The sequence below is a fragment of the Myotis nattereri genome (assembly GCF_964212035.1).
Source record: "Myotis nattereri genome assembly, chromosome: 19".
NCBI lineage: Eukaryota > Metazoa > Chordata > Mammalia > Chiroptera > Vespertilionidae > Myotis > Myotis nattereri.
The window spans coordinates 14,266,116-14,291,497 of NC_138095.1; the positions used below are offsets into that span (position 1 = coordinate 14,266,116).

Below are 25,382 nucleotides of genomic sequence, written 5' to 3' on the forward strand. Positions count from 1 at the left end.
TCAGAAAAGCACTCTTTTCAGGGTTTTGCCCAGGGCAAGTTTAACATCCTTATTCCTCAAACTGTAGATCAAAGGGTTAAGCATGGGCACAACGTTGGTGTAGAAGACTGAAGCGTATTTACTCCGGCCCACAGATCCCGGAAAAGATGTTGTTAAATAGGTGAAGGCCCCTGACCCAAAAAACAGAGCCACGGCGGTGACGTGGGAGCCACATGTGCCAAAGGCTTTGGACCTTCCCTCAGCAGAAGGAATGCGGAGGATACTGGAGAGAATCAAAGCATAAGAGATGAAGATGCTGATACTGGATGTTGCAATGACCATCCCAACAACAATAGAAAACACCAGCTCGTTGACATGGGTGCTGGTGCAGGAGAGCTGCAAGAGGGGGAGAACTTCACACAGATAATGGTCGATGATGTTGGAACCACAGAAGGTCAGTCTCAGCATGTTTCCGGTGTGGGCCATGGCCCCAGCAAACCCTACCGCATATGAACCCAACATCAGCAGAGCACAGACCTGGGGGGACATGGTGACCGGGTACAGCAGAGGATTGCAGATAGCCACATAGCGATCGTAGGCCATGGATACCAGCACATAGCACTCAGAATTGACCAAGAAGCAGAAGAAAAACAGTTGAGTCATGCATCCCGCGTAAGAGATGATATTTTCTGACACAAAATCGTGCAGCATTTTGGGAGTAAAGACACAAGAATAACAGAGATCTATCGAAGACAAGTTGAAGAGGAAAAAATACATGGGAGTGTGAAGGCGAGAATTCAGACCAATTAAGGTGATCAGGCCCAAGTTGCCCACCACAGTGAGCACATAGAGCCCTAAGAACAGGAAGAAGAGGGGGACATGGACCTCTGATTGTTCTGAGAATCCCCCAAAGATAAATTCCGTCACTGAGGAGATGTTTCTCAGAACCATTCTCTTCTGGGGAGCTGTCTGTGGAAACAAGGGGTAAAATACAATAGATTGGTGATAGGCACAAGCATGGATGATAGGAGAGATGAGACCATGTATAGACGCCCTCCCTTTTGCCTTTCTCCTTGTAACTGTGGAACCAGCTCAGAATGGTTCTGTTCTGTTTGATGAGGAGCTCAGTTGCTTTTCAGAGACAACAGACCAAAACCACAAGCCATGCAGGTGAAGCATGCACAGATGAGAGACCTTGGGCCCCAGCTGCGCCTGGAACCAAAATCTTGCACGTCCCCCTCCCCGGCCCCACCCCGATGGGACCAAAGGACCGGGACATAACCGGAACTTGAACAACGGAACCCTTGAACAACAGAAGCCAAGGGTCTGTTGTCCAGGAAGATCTGGTGTTGACATCCCTTTACCATAAATGGCCAAGTTCCAAGGTCCTCCAGCGAACACTTGTCCCACCAGCACTTCCGCACACCTGTTCCCCTTAGCCTTTTAAAACCCCCTAACCCAGTCCAGCAAGCAAGATGAATTTGAGGCACCACTAGGTCCCCCATCTTCTTCTTTTTTTTTAAATATATTTTATTGATTTTTTACAGAGAGGAAGGGAGAGAGATAGAGAGTTAGAAACATCGATGAGAGAGAAACATCGATCAGCTGCCTCCTGCACATCTCCTACTGGGGATATGCCTGCAACCCAGGTACATGCCCTTGACCGGAATCGAACCTGGGACCTTTCAGTCCGCAGGCCGACGCTCGATCCACTGAGCCAAACCGGTTTCGGCAGGTCCCCCATCTTCTTGGTTGGCACCTTTTCAATCCATAAACCTTTACTTACTTCAAACCCTGATGTGTTGAGTTTTGGCCTTTTGAAGCATCGGGCCCTTGGACTTTGGTTTGGTAACGCTCTCTCATTTATGCCCCCAGCTTAGCTATTCTCAACATGCCTGTGACGATATCTCAGCTCCCCTGGGTGATCATGAATCTAGGCTAGAGTTTCTTAGCATGAGCAGCAAGAATTCTGTTCCCACCCTAGCTGGTTTGGCTCAGTGGATAGAGCATCGGCCTGTGGACTGAAGGGTCCCTGGGTTCGATTCCAGTCAAAGGACACATGCCCGGGTTGTGGGTTCGAGCCCCTGTAGAGGACGTGCAGAAGGCAGCCGATCAGTGATTCTCTCTAATCATTGATGTTTCCATCTCTCTCTCCCTTTCCCTTCCTTCCTAAAATCAATAAAAGTATATATTTTTAAAAAGAATTCTGTTCCCTCTTGAGAGGTGAGATTGAATACCTCACTTGGCTGCCCAAGGACTCCCAGAAAGACACCCCAAGAGCCAGGAGTACAACCCACAGCCCACTGCTTTAGGATGTACGGAGAGCTCTTATGTCTCCCCCTCTCTGCCTCCCTCTCCCAGCCAGACATGGGGTCCTCTATCCCCTACTCACCTTCCTCCTATAAGCCCCTTCACTCCATCAAAGTCAGTGCTGAGAGCAGGGGAAGGATCAATACATCCTAGACCTGCTGGTTGTGGGTTTACCAAGAAGCTCATCTGAGAAGATGGGATTCAGACATTCCCCTTCCTTCTTCCTGGCTCCCTCAGTGCTGGGCCGTGTGCATCCCTTTCTCCATTAGCCCGAAGGAGAAGATGGTGCTAGTGCATAAAGCAGACAGCTTTCAGGTATGAACTCCTCTGGTGCCCCTGGTGCTGAGAATCAGAGCTTCTAGGGACCCCAGTCTCCAGATGCTCTAGGAATAGACCAAGTTTTCTGTGTGGACTTTCTCAGCTGGTCTAAGTCAACTTCAGGAGAAAAAAATAGCGACCCTCCATCTCACCAGGACCCGGGCTAGCATGTCATGAGAGCTTTATGCTACTGGATGGCCTCAGGCACCTCATTAGGCACCATTTCCCCTGGGAATTTTTCTGATGGTCCCTGCAGGGAAGAAATTGCAATCTTTGTTTATGGCTGGGATCATGATGCTTACGCAGCACCTCGGGACTCAGGTGTTCCCTTCACACTTCCCTTTTACTTCAGGGACCTCCTGTGGAAGGTTGGGGCCTCGCTTTCCCTCTCCTTCATTAACTCTAATACTTAATCTTGACTTTAAGGAAGTGTGGTCCCAGACTTATGTTAGCCACCATTCCCAAGTTTTTTGTTTTTTTTTTTAAATGTATTTTATTGATTTTTTACAGAGAGGAAGGGAGAGGGATAGAGAGTTAGAAACATCAATGAGAGAGAAACATCGATCAGCTGCCTCCTGCACACCCCCCACTGGGGATGTGCCCACAACCAAGGTTCATGCCCTTGACCGGAATCGAACCTGGGACCTTTCAGTCTGCAGGCCGACGCCCTATCCACCGAGCCAAGCCAGTCAGGGCTCATTCCCAAGTTTCTGAAGGGAGTTTTGAGAATAACAACAACAACAACAACAAAAAGTTAGATCAGAGTTGCAGGTGCTACAGAGAGAGCACCTCAGATGACGTGTTTCTAGCTCCATGATCTGCTCAGAACAGTGAAGACACCACCACCATGAAGACCACCTGCTCTCAGCTCTACTAAGGGCCACACAGGCCTTTGCTATATAGGAGAAGATCAAAATGTTCCCTGAATAAGTAAGAAAGCACACACACTCACCTGCATGAATTCACTTTAGAAACGCGTGCAGGCTCACGGTGTAACAGGAGCTGTACCTCAAGTTTTTAATCCGGGCATTCTCCAGTGACGAAGCTGCTCTCCCTACGATCTGCTACGTGAAGATTCTAAGAAACTTTCAAAGACGTGAGCAACTGCACTTACAAGTTTCCATGGAGACCACCTAAAATAATCCCAGTTTGCCTGGAAAAGTATGGATTTCCACCCATTATCACTATAATTATTAGTACACACCCTATCACTCTCAGGCGTCTGGATTTGGATAACAAATGATATAGTCACTTTACTAAAATAAGCATAAGTAGCTATTCAGGTCCTCCGGGCTCTGCTATCTCCTAGACCCCCTGGCCTCCATCCTAGTTCGGACCAAGGGAATCTCTCTCAGTCCTTTACCTTCCTTGCCCTCTTAGTTCTCATTAAAAGAATCTACTCTTCCTGGCCAATCAATATTATCTCTCCAGTCAATTTAGGCTTTAGAAATGAGAAGGGCATTAACTGCAACCTGTTTCTGGTTTATACTTAGCTCTGAACCCTAAAGCAAAGAATTGCAAACACTAGATATCTGCCTGAAATACGTGGAAGAGGGATAAAGGAAGAGGAATTACATCGGTACAAGGAATAAATATTGGTACAACTTCACATTGTAATCATTGGTACATTGTTGTATGTCATTGTATACAGCACAATAAATTGATTATTAGTAGTAGTACTTAACAAACTTGGGCGTATGTATATATTTTGACTTGCAGTTTTACTTTGCGGTATATACCCAATAAAAATAAGTACACATGTTTACCTAAAGACATGCCAAGAACGTTCATAGCACTGTTATACATAATTGCTCCATTGTGAAAACAGCCCACATGTCAATCGACTACAGACTGTATAATAAATTGTAGGATATTAATAAAGTAGCACTCCATATAGCTATGAAAGTTAATAACATAGTACATAAATGTCACAAACCTATTACGGAGCAAAAGAAGCCAAACACCAAAACCATACTTAATGATTTCATTTACATGAGGTTCGAAAGCAAGGACACTAATCCTTGGTGTCAGAAGTCAGATAGCCGTTATTTGTGGCTGGGAAGTCATGGGCTAGTGGCTGCAGAGGAAAGTGAAGGCGCTTCAGGGTGCTTCTGAGAGGGGTTGGTTCCATGGATGTGTTCAGTTTGTAAAAAATTCATCAAGCTAATATTCTTATGTTACAACTAGAGGCCCGATGCACAAAAATTTGTGCACTCGGGGGGGGGGGGGGTCGGCGGGGGGGGGGCTCCTCAGCCCGGCCTGTGCCCTCTCGCAGTCTGGGATCCCCTCGGGGGATGTCCACCTGCTGGCTTAGGCCCGCTCCCTGGGGGATTGGGCCTAAGCTGGCAGTCAGACATCCCTCTGGCAGCCCGAGAGCCCTCAGGGGATGTCCACTTGCCAGCGGGGAGCAGGCCTAAGCTGCAGTCGGACATCCTAAGCGCTGTTGAGGAGGTGGGAGAGGCTCCCACCACCACCGCTGTACTGGCAGCCATCAGCCTGGCTTGTGGCTGAGCAGAGCTCCCCCTGTGGGAGTGCACTGACCACCAGGGGGCAGCTCCTGCATTGAGCATCTGACCCCTGGTGTTCAGTGTGTGTCATAGTGACCAGTTATTCCCAGTCGTTCTGCTGTTAGGGTCAATTTGCATATTACCCCTTTATTATATAGGATAGAGGCCTGGTGCATGGGTGGGGGCCAGCTGGTTTGCCCTGAAGGGTGTCCTGGATCAGGGTGGGGATCTTGCTGGGGTGCCTGGCCAGCCTGGGTGAAGGGCTGAGAGCCATTTTCAGACTGGCCACACCCCCTTCAGGGTGGGGTTCCCGCTGGGGTGCCTGGCCAGGCTGGGTGAGGGGCTGATGGCTGTTTGCAGGTTGGACACAGCCCCTTCAGGGTGGGTGTCCCTGCTGGGGTGCCTGGCCAGCCTAGGTGAGGGGCTCGTGGCTGTTTGCAGGCTGGTCAAGGCCCCAGTGGGGACCCTCACCCCATGAGGGTGTGGCCAGCCTGGGTGAGTGGCTGATGGCTGTTTGAAGGCTGTCAAAGCCCCCCAGTGGGGACCCTCACCCCATGAGGGTGTGGCCAGCCTGGGTGAGGGGCTGATGGCTGTTTGCAGGCTGGCCACGGCCCCCAGTGACCCAAGCTCCCAGCGAGGCTGGCTGGAAACAGGTATCTGGGATTTATTTATCTTCTATAATTGAAACTTTGTTGCCTTGAGCGGAGGCTACAGCTGGCCAGGGCAGGCAGGAAGCTTGGCTTCCTCCATCGCCGAGGCAACCAAGCCTCCTGCTTGCTCCAGCTCTGTGGCTGCCAGCCGCCATCTTGGTTGGGTTAATTTGCATATTGTTGCTCTGATTGGCTGGCAGGCATGGCTTGTGGGCGTGGCTTGTGAGTGTAGCAGAGGTACTGTCAATTTGCATGTTTCTCTTTTATTAGATAAGATTAAATGAAAAGTTTACTTAAAACATAAATGAACAAATTAATATTTTAATAAATCATCCTACCAAACTTTTTAACACTAAAATTATTACTAGTAAACATCTTTGATTGTTTAGTAATCTCCAGTAGGGGGCATGCAAGAGGCAGCCAGTTAATGATTCTTTCTCATCATTGATGTTTCTAGCCCTCTCTCCCTCTCCCTTACTCTCTGAAATCAATAAAAATATTAAAAAATAAATAAATTAGAGGAAGAAAAAGCCCACAGAAGAAGAAGGCAGAGATATGTATCTGACTTGGTCTTGGCTGTAGAAGAGTGGAAAGAAGAAAAAAAAATATCCCCTATGAATTTCTAACTACTTCTGTGTGGTTAGAAATTATACATGTAATAAGAAAAAAACCCATATTATACATGTAATAAAAAAAATTCCTCTCTGGAGAATATAATTTAAATCCAGATATGTACACATCAGATATTTATACATATGTATAAATCCATAAGTATTCAAAGATCATGAGCCCTTAATGGAAATCACGTAACAAACACAAATTGGGCCACTAGGAATGAGAATTACCATGAAAGATGAACCACAAGCTACAGAAACAGACCTGCGAATTTGCTAGGCTTATCAGGGACCGAATACAATTTAAATGTACTTAATCTGTTCAAGGAAAAAAAGAGCAAATTGAAAGTTACAAATGAAGATAACAATAAAATTAACAAGGCAGACTTTTAAAAAGTCAAATATAACTTTTAGAATTGAAAACACGATAGTTGAAATTTAAAACTCTATGAATATGTTAAACAGCCTATTAGACACGGGTGAAGAGAAAATAAGTAAACTGGAGGGTAGACCTACAGAAATTACCCAGAAGTCAGCATCAGCTGAAGGGGGTGAAGAGGAAAGAGTGTGTAACAAAGAAATATAATTTAAGAAATATAGAAATGGAGGAGGTCCAACAGATATGGAAAGAGCGTTTACCACATTCTGGACCCTGTGCTTTGCTTTAAGAATAAAGCAACAATCAAAACCATTATAGCTCTTCCCCTTTCAAATATATAACCCAGATGGAGAAACCTACAATAAACAGATACTTACACATAACTCATTAGAAATGCAATAAATGTGCGAGCAAGAAGCTCCATTTAACAGGGATGCCCTCCTGAGCCTGGAAACTCAGGGAAAGCCTCCCTGAGGAAGAGAAATTCAGGTTTAAAACTAAAATGTAAGAAGGGGTAAAAAGCGTTGCTTGTCTGTGACTGTCCCGCACGGAGCCTCCCTCGGTGTTTAGGAAGGAGTGAACGCCCTGAGAACGTGCTCTGGTGTGAGCCTTGGCTGGAGCCAGGACCAGGCCTCCTGCCGTGAAATCTCGCCAGAGAACGCAAGACAGTGAAGGCGAACCTTTTGAGTTCGGCGTGTCAGCATTTTGAAAAACCCTAACTTAACTCTGGTGCCGTGTCACATCTAGAAATTTTTTGATATTTGCAACCATAGTAAAACAAAGGCTTATATTTTTTATATTTATTTTATATATTTAAATGCCATTTAACAAAAGAAAAATCAACCAAAAAAATGAGTTCGCGTGTCACCTCTGACACGCGTGTCATAGGTTCGCCATCACTGGTAAGACCTGAACTCCACCAGTCACGTTGCCAGGCAGGACCAAAGTGTGGGGCAAGTGACACAAAGAAACAGGAACATTCATGTTGGCAAAGACAAAGATAAAGACTCTAGCAACGGATGACACATTTTGGGACTGGTGGTGCCAGCAGGAGGGGGCAGCACAGACTGACCAGATGGCTCTGTGGTGTAGCTTGGCTGCAATTCCACCCCTGGCCTCCTCTCAATCCTTCCTGGCTCCAAGAGCTGGTTCCTCAGCTTGTTCTAAGAGTCTATGAACTAAGAGTCCCATTTCTTGCCAATTAACACTTTTTTTTTTTTTTTTTTTTTGTCCCAAGTTAACCAGGACTGACGCTTGCCGTTGCAGTGAACAAGCCTGGATGGTATAAGGGGACTGGAGGTTAAGGAGGCTGTGTGCAGGGAGTGGGGACGGGGGAAGCACCCCAGGTTGTGGGGCACCTTTCTCAGATCCCTGAGATGAAGGCAGACACACCTGTCAAAATTACCTTTGGAAAGGGGTGTCACAAACTCTCCCTCCATGCTTTGCTTTATTTTAAACCATCTTTCCCCTTCCAAGGAAATGTTGTTCCGATGGGGTTTGGAGGATAAAATAAACACACGTGTTACATTTCAGAGACAATTTTTCATACTCCTGCACAACTTTTTTTTAAAACATTCAATTCTTTGATGACTCCTCTTTGCTTTAATAAGCTAAATTACGCTAGTTAGTAGAATGAATAAGAAGTTTCTATGCTGGGTAAACAGAAATGCATTTAATGAATCATCTGGCTAGCTTTTTAAGTGCAATGTAGGCGATACCAATAATAATTATGATGTTTAACATCTAAGGAACCAATGGCACAGTAATTTTTTTTTAAAAGATTTTTAGAGAGAGAGGTAGGGAGAGGGGGAGAGAAACATTGATGTGAGATCAGAACATCAATTGGCTGCCTCCTACATGCCTCCAACCATCTAAAAATATACAACCAACAGGCAATTGGGATGGGCCCTGGGGAAGAGACAGGAGGGCCAGAAAACTGGAGTAAAAGGAGCTTTTTCTCTCTTTGGTAATAATTTTAAATGAACATGTGTTACTTAGTCAATATACAATATATATGGGATGGAATGCAGAAATAATCTGATGGAGCATAATCATTTTCATAGAATCGGGCATGAGCACAGAAAGAGCAAATACTTGCCTCAAGTCCAAACAATAAATCTGTGGAAATGTTGATAGCAGGAGGCAGAGGACCTAGCAGGGATGGAAAGAAAATTAACTGAGCACTTATTTCATTGTCTTAGTAATTCTAAAAAAAAAAAAAAAAAAGTTGAAGGTAAAGGCATTGATGCTCAGAGACATCGAATAACTTGGTTACTCGGCTGCAGAGTAAAAGCTGAGAGTTCAAATCTGATTCTACCCTCCAGTTCCCACGTCCCTGCTCTTTCTGCGTCTGTCTGGTCTCCTTTCCCCGCCACGGTCGCCCACATCCAGCACTGCCCACCGATTCTGTGCCGCCTAAAGCCCCGTTCTCTCGCTTCACTCTCATTCTTTTGAATTCATGTTTGCTGACCGGTGCCATCCCAAAGGCAAAACTCTCTATCCACCCAAATGTCATTTTTCCAGACACAAGAGCAGCTTCCCAAAGAGAACCTGGTAAGTCAAAAGTGTGTTCACAGCATCTCACATATCGTTGCTTCACAAAAATTTTCACTTACATTTTTCTTTTAAACCAAGAGGCACCACCACCTGCCTTTAAGTGCCACTGGGAGGTGGATTTCCACACCTGAGCTGTGCAACTCCCCATCCTCTCCTGGAAAAAGTACCAGTCAGGGCCCCAGCAGGCAACAGAGGACTCCCCGAACCGAGTAATGGAAACATATAAGGTAGGAACTGTGTGCGGGGGTGGGGTTGGGGTGGGGGGGCCCCCAAGGTTGGTTGAGAGAAAAGACACAGGGCTCCTGAGGCTCCCAAGGCAGACACACCCCCACCCACCGGCATGAAGACACAGAGGACCGAGCAGGCGCTGTGACCAGGAAGGACATGGGTGCTGGGTGACTGACAGTGTAGCCCCGCTGGGAGGAAGTCAGGGAAGTGAACTCACAGCAGCACACGCCTACCCGCTGATTCCCCCCGCTGGACGCTGCCATTGGCCTATCCCAACCGGACGGAAACCAGAGGGCAAGAGATAAAGATAAAGGTGTTGATGCAAGATCCATTAGGGAATGGCTGCCAGGACTTGGATAAGGTCCTGGAAAGCAGACCTGGGGAAGTCCACAGAGAATACCCTCCCACCCCCTGTTTTACCCCCCACCTCACACAGTACAGTAACAGTCAGTGGTAACAGTCATTTCTACTTCTGACCACCTGCTGGGTGGCGCTAATCTGAGTACGGGCTGGTGATACAAGGCTCTCTGTGCTTCTGAAATCACCGCCAGATCCTTATCTGAGCTGGGAGCTACAGACTTCTTCCCCCCGACTTTACAAGCACAGTTTGAAATGGAGCAAAGAAACGATTGTGTGGAAGTCATTCCCAAATCCTGTCCTTCATCACCTTGACCTGTATAACGTCTTCCTCCCAGCACTGCCCAACCCTTAAGTCCAAGTGCCCGAAACTGCACACGACAGTCTCAGGCGGTGCCACGCTTAACACTTCGTGGGTCCTAGCACACTTCCCCCGCACACTCTGCAGAATTCTTCCAGAACTTGTCTGGTCATTTAGCCAAGACCAAATCAACCAAATCCTAAACCTCCTACTTTCTTGCAAAAATGTGATATTTAAAATTAGCCCTTGACTAATTTCCATAGACGGGACTAGATTTTAGCGTCGTAGAGGAGCTCACATTTGAAATGAAAGCGTCCAGGGCTACGGGAGAAAGAAAAGGAGCCATAACAAGCGATGTTAGAAACCAAGAGCCTGGATTCTCCTCCCAGTTCTGCTGCTGAGTAACTGAGTGACCTCAGGGGAGGTGCCCAGGCCTGTATCTATTCTCAGAAACATGAGAGAATGGAATTAAAAGATTCTTTTTAAAAAATATATATTTTATTGATTTTTTACAGAGAGGAAGGGAGAGGGAAAGAGAGTTAGAAACATCGACCAGCTGCCTCCTGCACACCCCCCACTGGGGATGTGCCCGCAACCAAGGTGCCCTTGACCGGAATCGAACCTGGGAGCCTTGCGTCCGCAGGCCGACGCTCTATCCACTGAGCCAAACTGGTTAGGGCTAAAAGACTCTTAAGATCTACAAAATGTATCCTATAGTCTTAAGAATATTTAAAAATTAAAGGACATTTAAAATGGGAAGGATAGCCCGGCTGGTGTGGCTCAGTGGTTGAGTATTGACCTATGAACCAGGAGGTCATGGTTTGATTCCCGGTCAGGGCACCTGCCCTGGTTGTTGGGCTCGATCCCCAGTGTGGGGGGTGCAGGAGGCAGCTGATCAATGATTCTCTCTCATCATTGATGTCTTATCTCTCCCTCTCCCTTCCTCTCTGAAATCAATAAAATATATATTAAAATAAAATAAAATGGGAAGGCTAAACTTGTTTGAGAAAGAGTTGAAACTTCTTCCATGCAACCAACGAAACCTGAATCATCTGTGAAGGAAAACAGTGCCTTTCCTAAAGTCCCTATTGCTCCTTTCTCAGGAGAATGAATTTGTTTTTTTGCTTAAGGTTTTTTTCAGAGCAACTTTGACATCCTTATTCCTCAGGCTGTAGATTAAGGGGTTGAGCATCGGCACCACAGTGGTGTAGAACAAGGAAGCCACCTTCTCCTGGCTCAGAGGTAAAAGAGAAGATGGCTTGAGGTACATGAATGCTCCGGACCCAAAGAAAAGAGAAACTGCAATCATGTGGGAGCTGCAGGTGCTGAAGGCTTTGGACCTGCCCTGGGTGGAACGAATATGGAGAATGCTGGAGAGGATGAGGGCGTAAGAAATGAAGATGGTCAGGCTGGGCACACCTATGTCGATGCCCACCACCACGAAAACTACCAGCACGTTCACGTGGGTGCTGGTGCAAGAGAGCTCCAGAAGGGGGAGGATGTCACACATGTAGTGGTCAACCAGATTGTTGGCACAGAAGGTCAGTCTGGCCATGCACACGGTGTGGGCCATGGCCCCAGCAAACCCCATCACATAGACCCCGGACGAAAGAAGTAAGCAGACGCGGGGAGACACGGTGGCTGTGTACACCAGTGGGTTACAGATGGCGACGTAGCGGTCGTATGCCATGGCTGACAGGATGAAGGACTCAGAGACGACAAAGAAAAGAAAGAAAAAGAGCTGAGTCATGCACCCTGCGTAGGAGATGACGTTCTTCTCCGAGACGAAGCTCATCAGCATTTTGGGAGTGATGACGGTGGAATAGCAGAAATCTATGAGGGACAGATTATAGAGGAAGAAGTACATCGGGGTGTGCAGGTGAGAGCTCAGCCCGATCAGTGTGAGCAAGCCCAGGTTCCCCACTGCGGTGACCAGGTAGGAGCCCAGGAACAAGAAGAAGAGGGGCAGCTGGAGCCCCGGGTGGTGGGTTAGGCCTGCGAGGATGAAGTCTGTCACAGAGGAATTCTCAGCCACCATCCTCGCTTAGGGCGTTCTGTGGAACAAAGGGAGAGAGAGAGAGACGCTCACCTCCCCGTTCCTGAGAATTAGATCCCCTCAGGCGGACATTGGACCTCAGCAGAAAGGCTTTCTGGATGCCTGGGGTCTGTTCTCCCAACACCCTGGACTCTGCCTCAGGAGGGGGGCCTGCTTCCGCAGTGAGGGTCCCCAGGATGCACCGAGGAGCTTCCAGAGCTTTCCTTTGGCCCATTGATTGTGTCCTTCCTACTCTGGTTTCTGCCCGAGTTTATCAAAGCTGTGCTCAATCTCTGGGGAAAGTCCTCTCGGAGGTTAGAGCCAGGCCCACTGTCTGGAGCGTGCACCTCACGGTCAAGTTAGACAGTGAAAAGGTGAGGCGATCTTCCTTCAGGCTGTTACCACCTGAGGTGGGCGACTTAGGAAGAGTTCATCCCAGATTCAGTCACTCACCCGCCTTCAGCCTGAAGTTTCAGGGGTGCACCTTCTCCTTAGCCGTTCAGACAGATAACTAACTGGTCACAATGCTAACCCGGATGAAGGTACTAACAACAGTCCTGTAGCTTCTGTCCTGCTTGGACTGACTTAGAATTCCTTCCGAGCTAAAGGAGCTAAAGGACCGTGGTAGCTGTTTGAGGCTTTGCCCTGAGGCTTTTTCTATCTTGGGGTTTGGGGGAGGGAGCCAGCATTCTCCCCTGTGATCAGTGCCAGCTGGTGACAGGAAACAGAGCAGTTTTCTTCTGGGTTTAGAGATCTGGGGACCTGATTAGAAGTAGGAAGCCAGAGGTTCCCCTGGGATCACAGCCCCTAGAAACTAACTTTAAAAAGGAGGAACTTTTGCTTATCCCCTTGATAATATCTGAGTGGGGGTTTAAAAACATTATTTGTTCAATGAACATCTGCTCAGTAAAATGCAAAGCATTGTGCAAAAATAATCAGCTATCACTTATTGCACACTTCTTATGTGTCCCCAACACGCTTCCTGTCCTAACACTTACTGACCTCAGTGTGCCAGGATCAATACCATCTATAATAATAAAAGCGTAATATGCTAATTAGACCCAATGTCCTTCCATCCTTCCTGGCTTCGAGGGAAGCCCGGGTCCCAGGTGCCAGAGGGAAGCCGGTGCCGGCAGCCAGGGGAAGAAAGGCCTACTCTTGCATGATTTTCATGCATCAGGCCTCTAGTTTAAATATAATACTTCATTTTAATTCCCTTCAATCTTATTACCTGGGTTTTATCACTCCCATTTTAGAGCTGTAATTTAACAGATGTAACTCCAAATCAGGCATTCTTAACAACAGTGTTTAATGTCTCCCTGTGAGAAATAGTCTATAATAATAAAAGCATAATATGCTAATTAGACTGGACAGCCAAACGACCTCCGGGACGACCTTCTGGATGAAGCCAAGGCTGCGAGGGCCGAGACAAGCCACTGCGGCTCGAGGGCTGAGCCCCTTGCACAAATTTCGTGCATCGGGCCTCTAGTGGAATGTATAAAATCTTGCCTTCAAGGCTCTGACATTCTCTTGGAAAAGATGAGAGAACACATATAACTAAATATGCAAAAAAAAGGTGTAAGATCTAGAAAGGGTAAAAATAAAATGCTATGTAAGTTCAAGGAGTGTGCTGTACACACCACTTACATTTCAGTGTATCACAGGACTTGCCCAATACCAGTCCAGGGAGAAGCAAATCTTCTCTCTCATCTCTTGGAATTTGAACTTGACCGTGAAGAACAATCCCCATTAGTTAAGAACTGTTTCCTCCCCTCCCCCAACTGCTTAACTGTTGGAATTCTCCTCGATGGGCCCCGTCCTCTAACCTCCCAGCTCCCTTTCAGGCTCCAGGACGCTCAGAGTGACCCTCAGGGTGACGGCCTTGTAGCTTGATGTCCTTCATCCCACTGGACCCAGCAACGTTTGTTTCGCTGTCTTGCTGGCTTTGATCTGTTTCTAACTCCCCCTCTCTCATGGCAAAACTTATCCCCCTGTATCCCAGTCTTTCAGTCTTACTTGAGCTCAGTACAGCCACATCACATTTTGGGGGCTTAGAGGAAAGGATTGCTATGAGCTAGATCATGCTGAAAGGGGCCAGCGGGAGGCCACTGTAAGGTGGGAGGGGAGAGCTGACAGAAGTTAGCGGAGCTCTGAAGGAATATCTTTTCTTCAAAACTATATATCTCAGGTCCATCTCTCCAACATGCTTAATCCACAGACAGGTTCAAGGCCCTCGACTATTTACCTTGTCCCTACTTCCTGTCTCACCACCGATGCCCTATTTTTCAAATAGCCACACTCTTCCATACCACAAAGGCCAAATTACAAAGTCAGGAGAGGTTTCCTTGACCGTCTCCAACCTTCTCTTTCTGTACCCATTTCTAATCTCAGTCAACATTCCTCCTCCCCAAATACTCGGAGTCCTAATACCTGTTCTGCCTTTGATTCTCCGTTAAAACCCGCTCTCAGGAAAGATCTCACACATTCATCAGCACCGTCTTATAAAGATCATCCACATTCCAGGCCCTCTTCCATTCATTAAAAAAGTAATAATGAAGACATCTCTAACCCACAAACAGATCTCTCATGATGGAATTTCACACAGCACTCAATTGATGAGAGGTATATTTTGGTCAGGATGGGAGAGCTGGAGTCATCATGAACGGGGTTTATAGTCAGAGCCATGTTGGCAGTTGCCTGTGCTACTTGGCAAGATAATGACAACCCCTGTATCTGTCCTGTGTACGTGCTGTATGTGTAAGTGTTGGGTGACATTTGCTTGCCAGTCCTCCACACGGGGATCTAGCTTGGTCACTGCTCAGCAACAACAGGCCTAAAGCAGAAATCTTACACTGAGAAATCTGCCACGGCCATGGTGATAACAATACATCCCAACCCCTGTCATCAAATCACAATGGAAGAAAAGAAATCCTTATTACAAACCTGCAACAAGCCCCATAGGAAAAGGGCTCCCTGAGGCGCAGAAAGCAGAGAAGACTCAAGCTTCATTACAAGTTGACTTTTCTGCCTGAGCTTTGGAGGATCCTTGTTTGGATGATAGAACCACCCAGCAAAGTTCCTCTGGATTTATGTCACTTCAGAGCCTGTTGCCATGGGAACTACATTTCAAAAATCTTCTCAGCTGGGGTTTTTCACTAAAGTCATGTTCCCTAAAGAGCAGATGAAGCCCAAGGAGGAAGCAGTGTGGGAAGCGCTATTCTTAACTGCGCTCCTTTAGTTACAGAGCTGCCCTCTTTCGAAAACTTGAATCTCTATATAGTGCTTCTTTATCACCTATTTCTATTTTTTCCATCTTTTTAAAAATTATGGTCTATTTATGTCACTTCACGCGTAATACATGTAAATGCAATACAGTGTCTCCCCTGCACACGATTAACCCTCAGGCTTCTAGTGGCCCAAGGTTGGCCTCAAGGGCATTGAGCAACACTCACACCAGTTGGCCAGACACAAGTCACAGCTTCCTGAGAAGAGGCACAGACATCACCAAAGAGAAAAGATGGCAGCTGGAATGTCTTCATTTGCAATGGCCTCAGTGAGCGCCGGAGAAAGCAGACATTAGGAGTTACGTGGTTCTGCATTATATTTAATCTCCATTTACTTTCATTAAACATTTTCAATTCCTTAACATACAAATCTATACATAAATGATATATGTATTTAACATAGAATCGTAGAATTAGAAGGAATTGTGGAGGTCTACATTGGGGGGTAATTAACATGTAGTGAAACCTATGTACCCAGCACTTTGCTGGTAGGTTTATGTAAATTATACGTATTATGTATTTTTTTTCAAATATATTTTTATTGGTTTCAGAGAGGAAGGGAGAGGGAGAGAGATAAAAACATCAATGATGAGAGAAAATCATTGATCAGCTGCCTCCTGTACACCCCCTACTGGGGATCGAGCCCACAACCCAGGCATGTGCCCTACCTGGAATTGAACCGTGACTTCCTGGTTCATAGGTCGATGCTCAACCGCTGGGCAACACCGGCTGGGCTTCCATGTCTCTTTTTATCCACTTGGTCAGATTCTGCCCTTTACTTTTCATCTACTGTTTTGGGATTTGAAGTTCTCCAGCCCCGACTATATTAAAAGTGAGTATGAGGCAAGATCCCATGTTGAAATACTGTTTAACTTACACACCTAATATGACATACCTAATATTGAACACAATGACAAATGTGCACACTCTTTATAACAGTTACTAAGCTCAATAGAAAGAAATATAAATATGGTTCAGTAAAAGCCCACATTGGAAACTAGATAAATTCAGGGATACATTTGCTTTTCCCCCCAATCCTAAGGACTTCATCAGAGGTTTCTGATAAATAGCTACAGGGCAAACCCATTTCCAAAAGATAAACAAATAATGTAGTTACTCATACATGGTTTTATGACAAAGATCTTGGACATCTGCAACATGCTGATGTTGACAGAACACCGACAGTCCTGCTAGATGCCGTACCGTTGGGCTGTGACCTGCAGGGTGAAGGTATTTGGAGGACTGGCAGAGGAGAGTCACTCAGTGCCAGAAAGAGCTGGAAACCTTCCCACGTCGGGAGCTGCCCAGAGCTCGGCTTCATCACAGCCCCCAAAGTTTGGGGCTTTGAAAACAGGAATCTATTTCTAAGTGACATTTATCAGAGGAATGTATTTGCTATAAAAAGCACGTTGCATTAACACTAGCAATACAAAATACAGGATTTCAAGGCGTGTTAAGGGCATACCATGTTCCAAGATTGTGCCGGAGGGAGAAAATGCCAGGAGGAGGCCTTACTTGAAGGCAATTTGATGGAGGGCAGGTTATTCTAGGCAAAAGTGGGGACGTCTTAATTGACTTAAAAAATTTATCCTAAAACTGCAGAGTCACTAATCTTGTAAAAAAACAACAAGACTTTCCGCCGAAACCGGTTTGGCTCAGTGGATAGAGCGTCGGCCTGTGGACTGAGAGGTCCCAGGTTCGATTCCGGTCAAGGGCATGTACCTGGGTTGCGGGCATATCCCCAGTAGGAGATGTGCAGGAGGCAGCTGATCGATGATTCTCTCATCGATGTTTCTAACTCTCTATCTCTCTCCCTTCCTCTCTGTAAAAAATCAATAAAATATATATTTAAAAAAAACAACAAAAAACAACAAGACTTTCCTTGTTGGATGAAGATGTCTCAGAAATCCTAATTGCAGGATGGTGAAGGTTCTGCTATTTTTTAACATCTCTGTTGGCCAGGAAAGCCACAGAACCTCTGGAACATGGCGGGTTTTTGTTGTTGTTGTTGTTGGTACTTTTCAAAGCTTTCTCTAGGGAACTTTTCGGAAGACTAGTTTTCGGCCCGAAGGAATGCTGCAGTTGAAGTAACCAGGATTAGGAGTCTCAACATCCAGCTGTGTGGCCTTGGGAAAGTAAACATGTTTTCAGCCTGGGATTTCCTCTCTGCAAACAGGAATATCCAACCCTGCCCCATCTACCTCTGGATGTTCAGTACAGTACACCTCCCGCCCTCTTCCTTGTCCATCCTTAAGCGTTAGTGCCTCAAATTTCCAACCTCACCTTTCTCATCCCCCTCATCCCATGTAAATTCCCAGAGTAATTCCATTCCTTCCTATGGTTTACCCATCACCTGCTGATGTGTTAATGATGCATTCATTGCCTTAAGTATTCCATTGCTGAAAAGACTCACCACTCAAACCTTGTATGGTCACAGAATAGGTTTATCACAAGGAAAGGATAAAGCAGCAGCTGGAGGGAGTATGCACAGGGAGGGGGGTCCTTTTCCGGCACTGGCTTCCTTGTCCTCCCACCACTGGGTTGTACCAGATGTACTTTGTCTCCAGGACTGTTTCTTGGAATGAAAAAAATCCGAAGTCTGCTCTGCTTCGAGTGGGCTGGTATCTCAGGCATTGTCCATCCATGTGGCCAGCATGAACTGGTGCAACCCCCAGGCTCCACTGAAACCAGGTTCCATTATTATCAAATTATTATAATTCAATTATTATTGCCATACAATAAGCATGTCAAACTCAAAGGCTAACACGGGCCAAATAAACAACGTTTAAGTGTATGTGGGCCGCAAAAAAAAAAAAGCTTCAATTTTCATAGAAATGTACATTTATTTCAGTACAGACATGCTGAATACAAAGGGCTGAAATAAATGAGTAATCGTTAATGCCCTGACCAGTTTGGCTCAGTGGATAGAGCGTCGGCCTGCGGACTGAAGGGTCCCAGGTTCGATTCCGGTCAAGGGCATGTACCTTGGTTGCGGGCATCCCCAGTCGGGGGCGTGCAGGAGGCAGCCGATCGATGTTTCTCTCTCATCGATGTTTCTAACTCTCTATCCCTCTCCCCTTCCTCTCTGTAAAAAATCAATAAAATATATTTTTTAAAAAATGAGTAATCGTTAACATAAACTAATAGAACATTTTAATGAAGTTAATATTTTTTCTTGAACATTAACTTACCAGACACTGAATAACTGCACAAATTAATAAGCATAATGCAGATAAACCTATTTTTCTCGTTCTCTGAAAGCGAAATGTTTCCTGTTGCCCACACCAAACAAGTCAGTCCAAGACTAATGACGTGGCTATCAGGTACTAAAATATTCGCTGCTAGTATTAGTGGGGAGAAATGGTGCGCCTGCGCGTATAGCGCATAAGGAAAGTGAATGCAACACCATTATAGTGATCAGTCATTAGCGAACGTTGTAGTTTGTTATTAATAATTATGTATAACAGGATATTGTAAAAATTAAGTTACGAAGTTTTTATTAAAACGTTTCTTACATACCGTTATATTGGCTGGGCCGCAAAAATATTCATTGTGGGCTGCATGTGGCCCGTGGGCCGCGAGTTTGACATGCATGCCATACAACATTGGCCAAAACAAGCCAGGGACCCACAGTTATAAAGCATCGTTTATCTTTAGTAAATATATTCCATGGCATTGGCAGTGTTCGGTACAACACTGCCAAATGTATATGTCCAGCTCAGACCTATGTCCTGTACTGTCAACAGACTGTCAGACATCCCCGCTGGAATACCTCAGAGACACCTAAGACTCAACCATGTGAAATACACGGATCCCTAAAATGTTCTTCTCCTGGTTTTTAATACTGGCAAAACACAAAATTAATGACTAAAATGAACACAATCTTCTTATTCTTGTGTGACCTCCCCATCCAGCCTGAAATCATAGATGTTGATGATTGACCTGAAACTTAACTTCTCAGCCTGTCACTCATTAAGTTTGTTACCATATGCAAAGCAAAACTGCCTATTTGGCATGGATAATGAGAGGCTACATCTTTGTCTCTTAGATCTTTTAACTTTATCCTTTTTTTGACATGTTTGAAAAATTTTTAAGTATTTTTTATTGATTTTTAGAGAGGAAGGGAGGAGAGAGGGAGAAACAGTGATGTGAGAGCATAACATCAATCTGCTGCCTCCTGCATGCCCCCTACTGGGGATCGAGCCCACTACCCAGACATGTGCCCTGACTGGAATCAAACCTGCCACCTTTTAGTGTACAGGACGACGCTCCAACCCACTGAGCCGGACTGGCCAGGGCCGTTTGGCAGTATTTATCAAAGCGAAACATAAGCCTACTCTGCGATCCAGCAGATTCACACCTAAGTATTATCCAAAAGAATTGTCTGCTTAGTTCAATCAAAATACATGTTCAAAAATGTTTCTAAAAGTGATGGAGGCAGAAATAGAATATTGGGAACCAGCTAGAATTGTAAGAAATATTAATCATGCTCGATTCACCATCATTGTTTTGTTCTGATTAAAGAAGGCACATTCTAACCTGGTTGGCAGTTACGGAATCCTGGGACCTCACCTGGAAATGCAGCCCATCCTCCCCATTGCCTGTTATTATGGAAAGATGAACAACGTTGCTGCAGAAACCAGAATGCCAGCCCTTTGAAGACCCCAGCCTTTGCATGTCACTAAGCCCTTTGAGGATCCCCAGGCCTCTCCTTACCTGTTAACTGCCCATTGGCATACCCTTTGGCTACATTCCCATGTAATCGTTGTCCTTCTACCCAATATAAGCAGCTGGCTTATGGTGGGGGCAGAGCAGATTTTTGTGGATGACCTGCTGCTCTCCCATGCTGCCCGCAGTACTGGAATAAACACTCATATATGATTCAACCCTGTCTCAGCTTAATAGGCTCAAGTAGTGACAGACAGCACAAATCCATTTATTGGCCAGTTAAAAAAGCTTTATTAATAATAGGCAAAAAAATTGAAAGTATCTAATTTTACTAACAGGTTAAATAATTGTATATTCATATAATGGATACTACACAGCTTTATAAAATAATAAATCTATCCATAGATTCTACAATATAGACGAATAACATAGGCTTTAGGTTCCCTAAATTCAGGGGCCTATTCAATCTCATTTCAATCCTCCCTTTATATGCTTATTCTTTTCTTTTTGGCAACATTAAGCAAAATCAAAGGGCAAAATTAAACAGTTAATCAAATGTCCTCTATTTCCCAACAGAAGTGAATATTCCTAAGGAAAAGTCTATCAGTCAAAATATTTCCCAGCACTTCATTTGCCATTGCTTCTTAAAGGAACTTTTACCAATAATTGTTGAGTTTAGACAAAAATTATTCTCTAAATAATTCTCTAAAAATAATGATTTTTTAAAATATAAAGCTCCATTTTCTATTACTTAATATGGCAGATTTATGAACTTATCATGAGGTCACCATCTCCTACCCATATGCAATTATTACAATATCAAGGCTTCTGCAATCCCTGAAAATTCTATAGCAATTGCCTCTCCTAAGAAGCAACAGCTTGGTGCTGTCATGATAAGTAAATCTGTACCCACAGCCACCTAGGGCTCTGTGACATCCTCCAGATCTATGTCACCCATTGAAACAGAGTGCAAGCCACATATATTATTCTGAACTCTCTAGTACAGCAGGTCTCAACCTGTGGGTCGCGACCCCTTTGGGGGTTGAGCGACCCTTTCACAGGGGTCGCCTAAGACCATTGGAAGACACATATATAATTACATATTGTTTTTGTGATTAATCACTATGCTTTAATTATGTTCAATTTGTAACAATGAAATTGGGGGTCACCACAACATGAGGAACTGTATTAAAGGGTCGTGGCTTTAGGAACCACTGCTCTAGTAGATACCTTAAAAAAGAAACAGATAAATTCATTTTAATGAAATATTTTATTTAACATAATACTAGTACACCCAAAATGTTATCATTTCAACATGTAATCAAGTAAAAAGTGTCAATGAGATGTTTTATATTAATTTTCATATTCTTCCAAGATTCAGGGTGTATATTACACCTACTCTGCACACCTACAGTATGTCTCAATTTGGATGACCACATTTCAAGTGCTCAATACCATCATGACCGTGACTACCATATTAGGTATTGCAGTTCCCAATTGTCTTGGACCACAACCAAGATAACCCTAGAAATGACACTCTAAACTTTGTCTCATCATTGATATGACACCTCTACCAAACATCTTTATACCCCATAAAACTCAATTTCTCTTCCCTGGAAGTCGTAACTCACCTATGTCCCTACTACTCCACCCACCAATGCAGTGGTCGCCATACTTGCCTGTGAAACCTAACATACTTCCCACTTCCACACTACAAAATTCATCAGACACTGATCTTGTCATTTTGCCAAGACTAACTCAACAAAATTGTTCACTTTTGTTTTTCAGTTCCACCTCTGCCACCAGAAAGCTTTATATTCCCGGACAACCTACAAATACTTCTGCCTCTCCAAAGTGTGATGTATTATATAAAATTCTAGACTAAGTGATTCTGAAGGCCCATTCAATATTGGGAACTCTGTAATCGCAGAAACTATTTCATAAAATAAAGAAGGAAGATTTAGGGGATGAGAATGAGAGAGAATAAATCCATTTGGGACAGTTAAAATTTCCCTTATATATAGAATAGAAAAGCATGAAGCTTGAATTCCTTATCAAAAATAAAAACAGTAGCCCTGACTGGTTTGGCTCAGTGGATAGAGCGTCGACCTGTGGACTGATGGTTCCCAGGTTTGATTCTGGTCAGGGGCATGTGCCTTGGTTCAGGGCACATCCCCAGTGGGGGGTGTGCAGGAGGCAGCTGATTGATGTTTCTCTCTCATCGATGTTTCTGACTCTCTATCCCTCTCCCTTCCTCTCTGTAAAAAATCAATGAAACATATTTAAAAAATAAGTAAATAATAAAAATAGTAATACTAACACTCTAATTAAAAATTCTTCACCCATTTTGTTTCCTTTTCCAAAAGAAAGTAATTCTGTCCAAGGATTTCTTCAGGGCTAATTTGACATCCTTATTCCTCAGGCTGTAGATTAAGGGGTTCAACATGGGCACCACAATGGTGTAGAACAGAGAAGACACTTTCCCCTGGTCCAGGGGCAAAACAGAAGGCGGTTTGAGATACATGAAAGCTCCTGAACCAAAGAAAAGAGAAACTGCAATTATGTGGGAGCTGCAGGTACTGAAGGCTTTGGACCTGCCTTCAATGGAGCTAATGTGGAAAATGCTGGAAAGAATGAAGCCGTAAGAGATAAAAATGGTAGTAATGGGCACCCCAATGCCAACGGCCACAACAACAAAGACCACCAGCAAATTGATGTAAGAGCTGTTGCAGGCCAGCTCCAGGAAAGGAAGGATGTCGCACATATAATGATTGACAAGGTTGTCAGCACAAAAGGTCAGAAACATTATATTTCCTGTATGAGCGACAGCCCCCCAAATCCCCATCCCATAGACACCCAGCAAAAGAGATAAACACACCTGTGGAGACATGGTGACCGTGTACAACAGTGGCTTGCAGATGGCAACATAGCGGTCATATGCCATGGCTGACAGGATGAAGGATTCAGAAAACACAAAGAAACAGAAGAAAAATAACTGAGTCATACATCCTTCATAGGAGATGATGTTCTTCTTGGAGACAAAACTCGTCAGCATTTTGGGGATGACGGTAGTCGAGAAACTCAAATCTATGAAGGACAAGTTGAAGAGGAAAAAATACATGGGAATGTGAAGGTGAGAGTTCAGCCCAATCAACGTGATCATGCCCAGGTTCCCCACCACAGTGACCATGTAGAAACCTAGAAACAGGAAGAAGAGGGGCAGCTGGAGTCCTGGCTGGTCTGTCAAGCCCGAGAGGATAAACTCTGTCACCAAGGAGGCGTTATCTTTAGCCATTCTCCTCTGGGAGAGCCTGGGAGGGAAAAGGAAAAGAATTGCTTAGAGAAAGAGAGGGGAGGAACCCCATTCTAGAGAACAGCATTCGAATACAGGTTTTGAACTTGAAAGAAGATGGCATTTTCTTGTACCTGCATCTCTGTCTTTAGGGTCCCAAAGTGGCTTGAACCATTCTAGTAACTGTGGGTGAGATTTGCCTCCCAGGTAAGGGCGAATCCAACTGAGGAGAAAGTCCACAAAGCCAGGCTGGGGTGACCCTGCAGCCTGCCCTCTCTGGCGCTTCCTTCCCTCTAAAGCCCCCGCTCAAGTTCTGTAAAGACCTTCTCTTGGGTGCTCTTGAGAGGCTGAAGCCAGTTGGCCCTGCCTAGACCGTCCACCTTCGGTCAGTGCTCACCAGAACAGGAAGATGAGGTCATGTAGCCTGGTCTTTAGCTGGGATGGCTGTGGAATAATGTGTGAAAATAATGCTGGGGAGGAGAAACCAAGATGGCGGCATAGGTAAACACTGAAATTGCTGCCTCCTACAACAACTTCAAAAATACAACAAAAAGACAAAACAGACATCATCCAGAACTACAGGAAGGCTGGCTGAGTGGAAATTCTACAACTAAAAGGAAAGAGAAAAGCACACTGTGACTCAGAGGAGCTGCGGACGTAAAGTGCAGAGGTACGGAGGCTCGAGTGCGCGCGCGAGGAAAGGGGCTGGCACCTGAGGACATGGCTGTCTTTTTGAATTGGGAGGGAGTCACAAGCTCCCAACTGCTCTGAACTCCGGTTCCGGGAAGTCTCTGGGGACTCAGGACTCATACAGTGAGAAACTGGACTGTCTGGCAGCAGGCAGAACTCGGAACTTGAGGGCGGCTTTCCCTCAGAGGTGCTTGCAGCTATTACCGGGACACTGAGACGTGAGGCCCCTTAGGGCAGGGCTGAAGATCTGCCATAGCTGCTTGCTCCACCCTGTTGATTCCTTGAGACCCCGCCCCACCCAGGCTGTGGCAGAGGCTTTTGCATATGAATGCCCTGGCCCTTTGCAACCTGAAAATTACCTAACAAATTACAGCTGGGCCAGACAGACCCAGAACTTCCAAGAGAAGGCCCAAGGCCCCACAGCAGCTTGCATTGCTTCACAGCTGGGCCTCATCTGGGCACCTCCAAACTCCAAAAAAGGAAGGGGAATCTGCAGATCTCTTCGTAGCTCCTGTTGGGTAACCTCAGGCAGAGATTAAATTAGCACCTCCTTAGATCCAAGAGCCAGTGTACCCAGAGGTCAGAGTGGGACCATCCAGATTACAACTCCTCAGATCCATAAGGGACACACTCAGGGGGCAGACTCAGTGAGCACCAAAGCCCCACTGAAGCAAGTCTTGCCCCAGAAGGGTGTCTCCAGCACAAAAGTTCTCCCACTGCAGACACAGCTGATTCTCACTGCCAATTGGCCTGGAGGTCAATTCCTCCCAGTGATACCTACAACAATCAAGGCATAACTACAACAAGACTGTGCACAAAGCCCACAAGGGGGTGCACCAAGAGTGTCCACCTCAGGTAACTGGGGAGGCTGAGCCACTGGGCCCTATAGGACACCTAGCACACAAAACCACTCTACCAACACAGGGAAGCATAAAAAATGAGGAGACAAAGAAACAGGTCACAAATGACAGAAATGGAGGAAAGCAAACGACTGGATATAGAGTTCAAAACCACGTTTATAAGGTTTTTCAAGAATTTTCTAGAAACCGCCGATAAATTTAGTGAGACCCTGGAGGATATGAAAAAAGACCAACTAGAAATTAAGCATACACTGACTGAAATAAAGAATAATATACATAGATCCAACAGCAGACAAGAGGATCCCAAGAATCAAGTCAAAGACTTGAAATACAAAGAAACAAAAAATACTCAAC

General features: G+C 45.3%; 1 protein-coding gene across 3 annotated transcripts; it reads right to left on the bottom strand.

Moving 5' to 3' along the window:
- On the bottom strand, positions 1–23,481 carry LOC308534933 (olfactory receptor 8B8-like; the record flags this gene model as incomplete). 3 transcript variants are annotated; one of them, XM_081113606.1, is made up of 2 exons in its annotated part: positions 1–833; positions 23,385–23,481. In XM_081113606.1, the coding sequence occupies 2 exons, from the start codon at positions 23,479–23,481 to the stop codon at positions 1–3; spliced, it is 930 nt and encodes a 309-aa protein (XP_080969732.1). The 3 variants fall into 3 exon arrangements, with proteins under 3 accessions (XP_080969732.1, XP_080969730.1, XP_080969731.1); XM_081113604.1 differs by lacking the exon at positions 1–833 and adding an exon at positions 11,299–12,085 and having other exon boundaries at positions 23,306–23,481; XM_081113605.1 differs by lacking the exons at positions 1–833; positions 23,385–23,481 and adding an exon at positions 11,299–12,237.
- Positions 23,482–25,382: the final 1,901 nt, after the last annotated feature.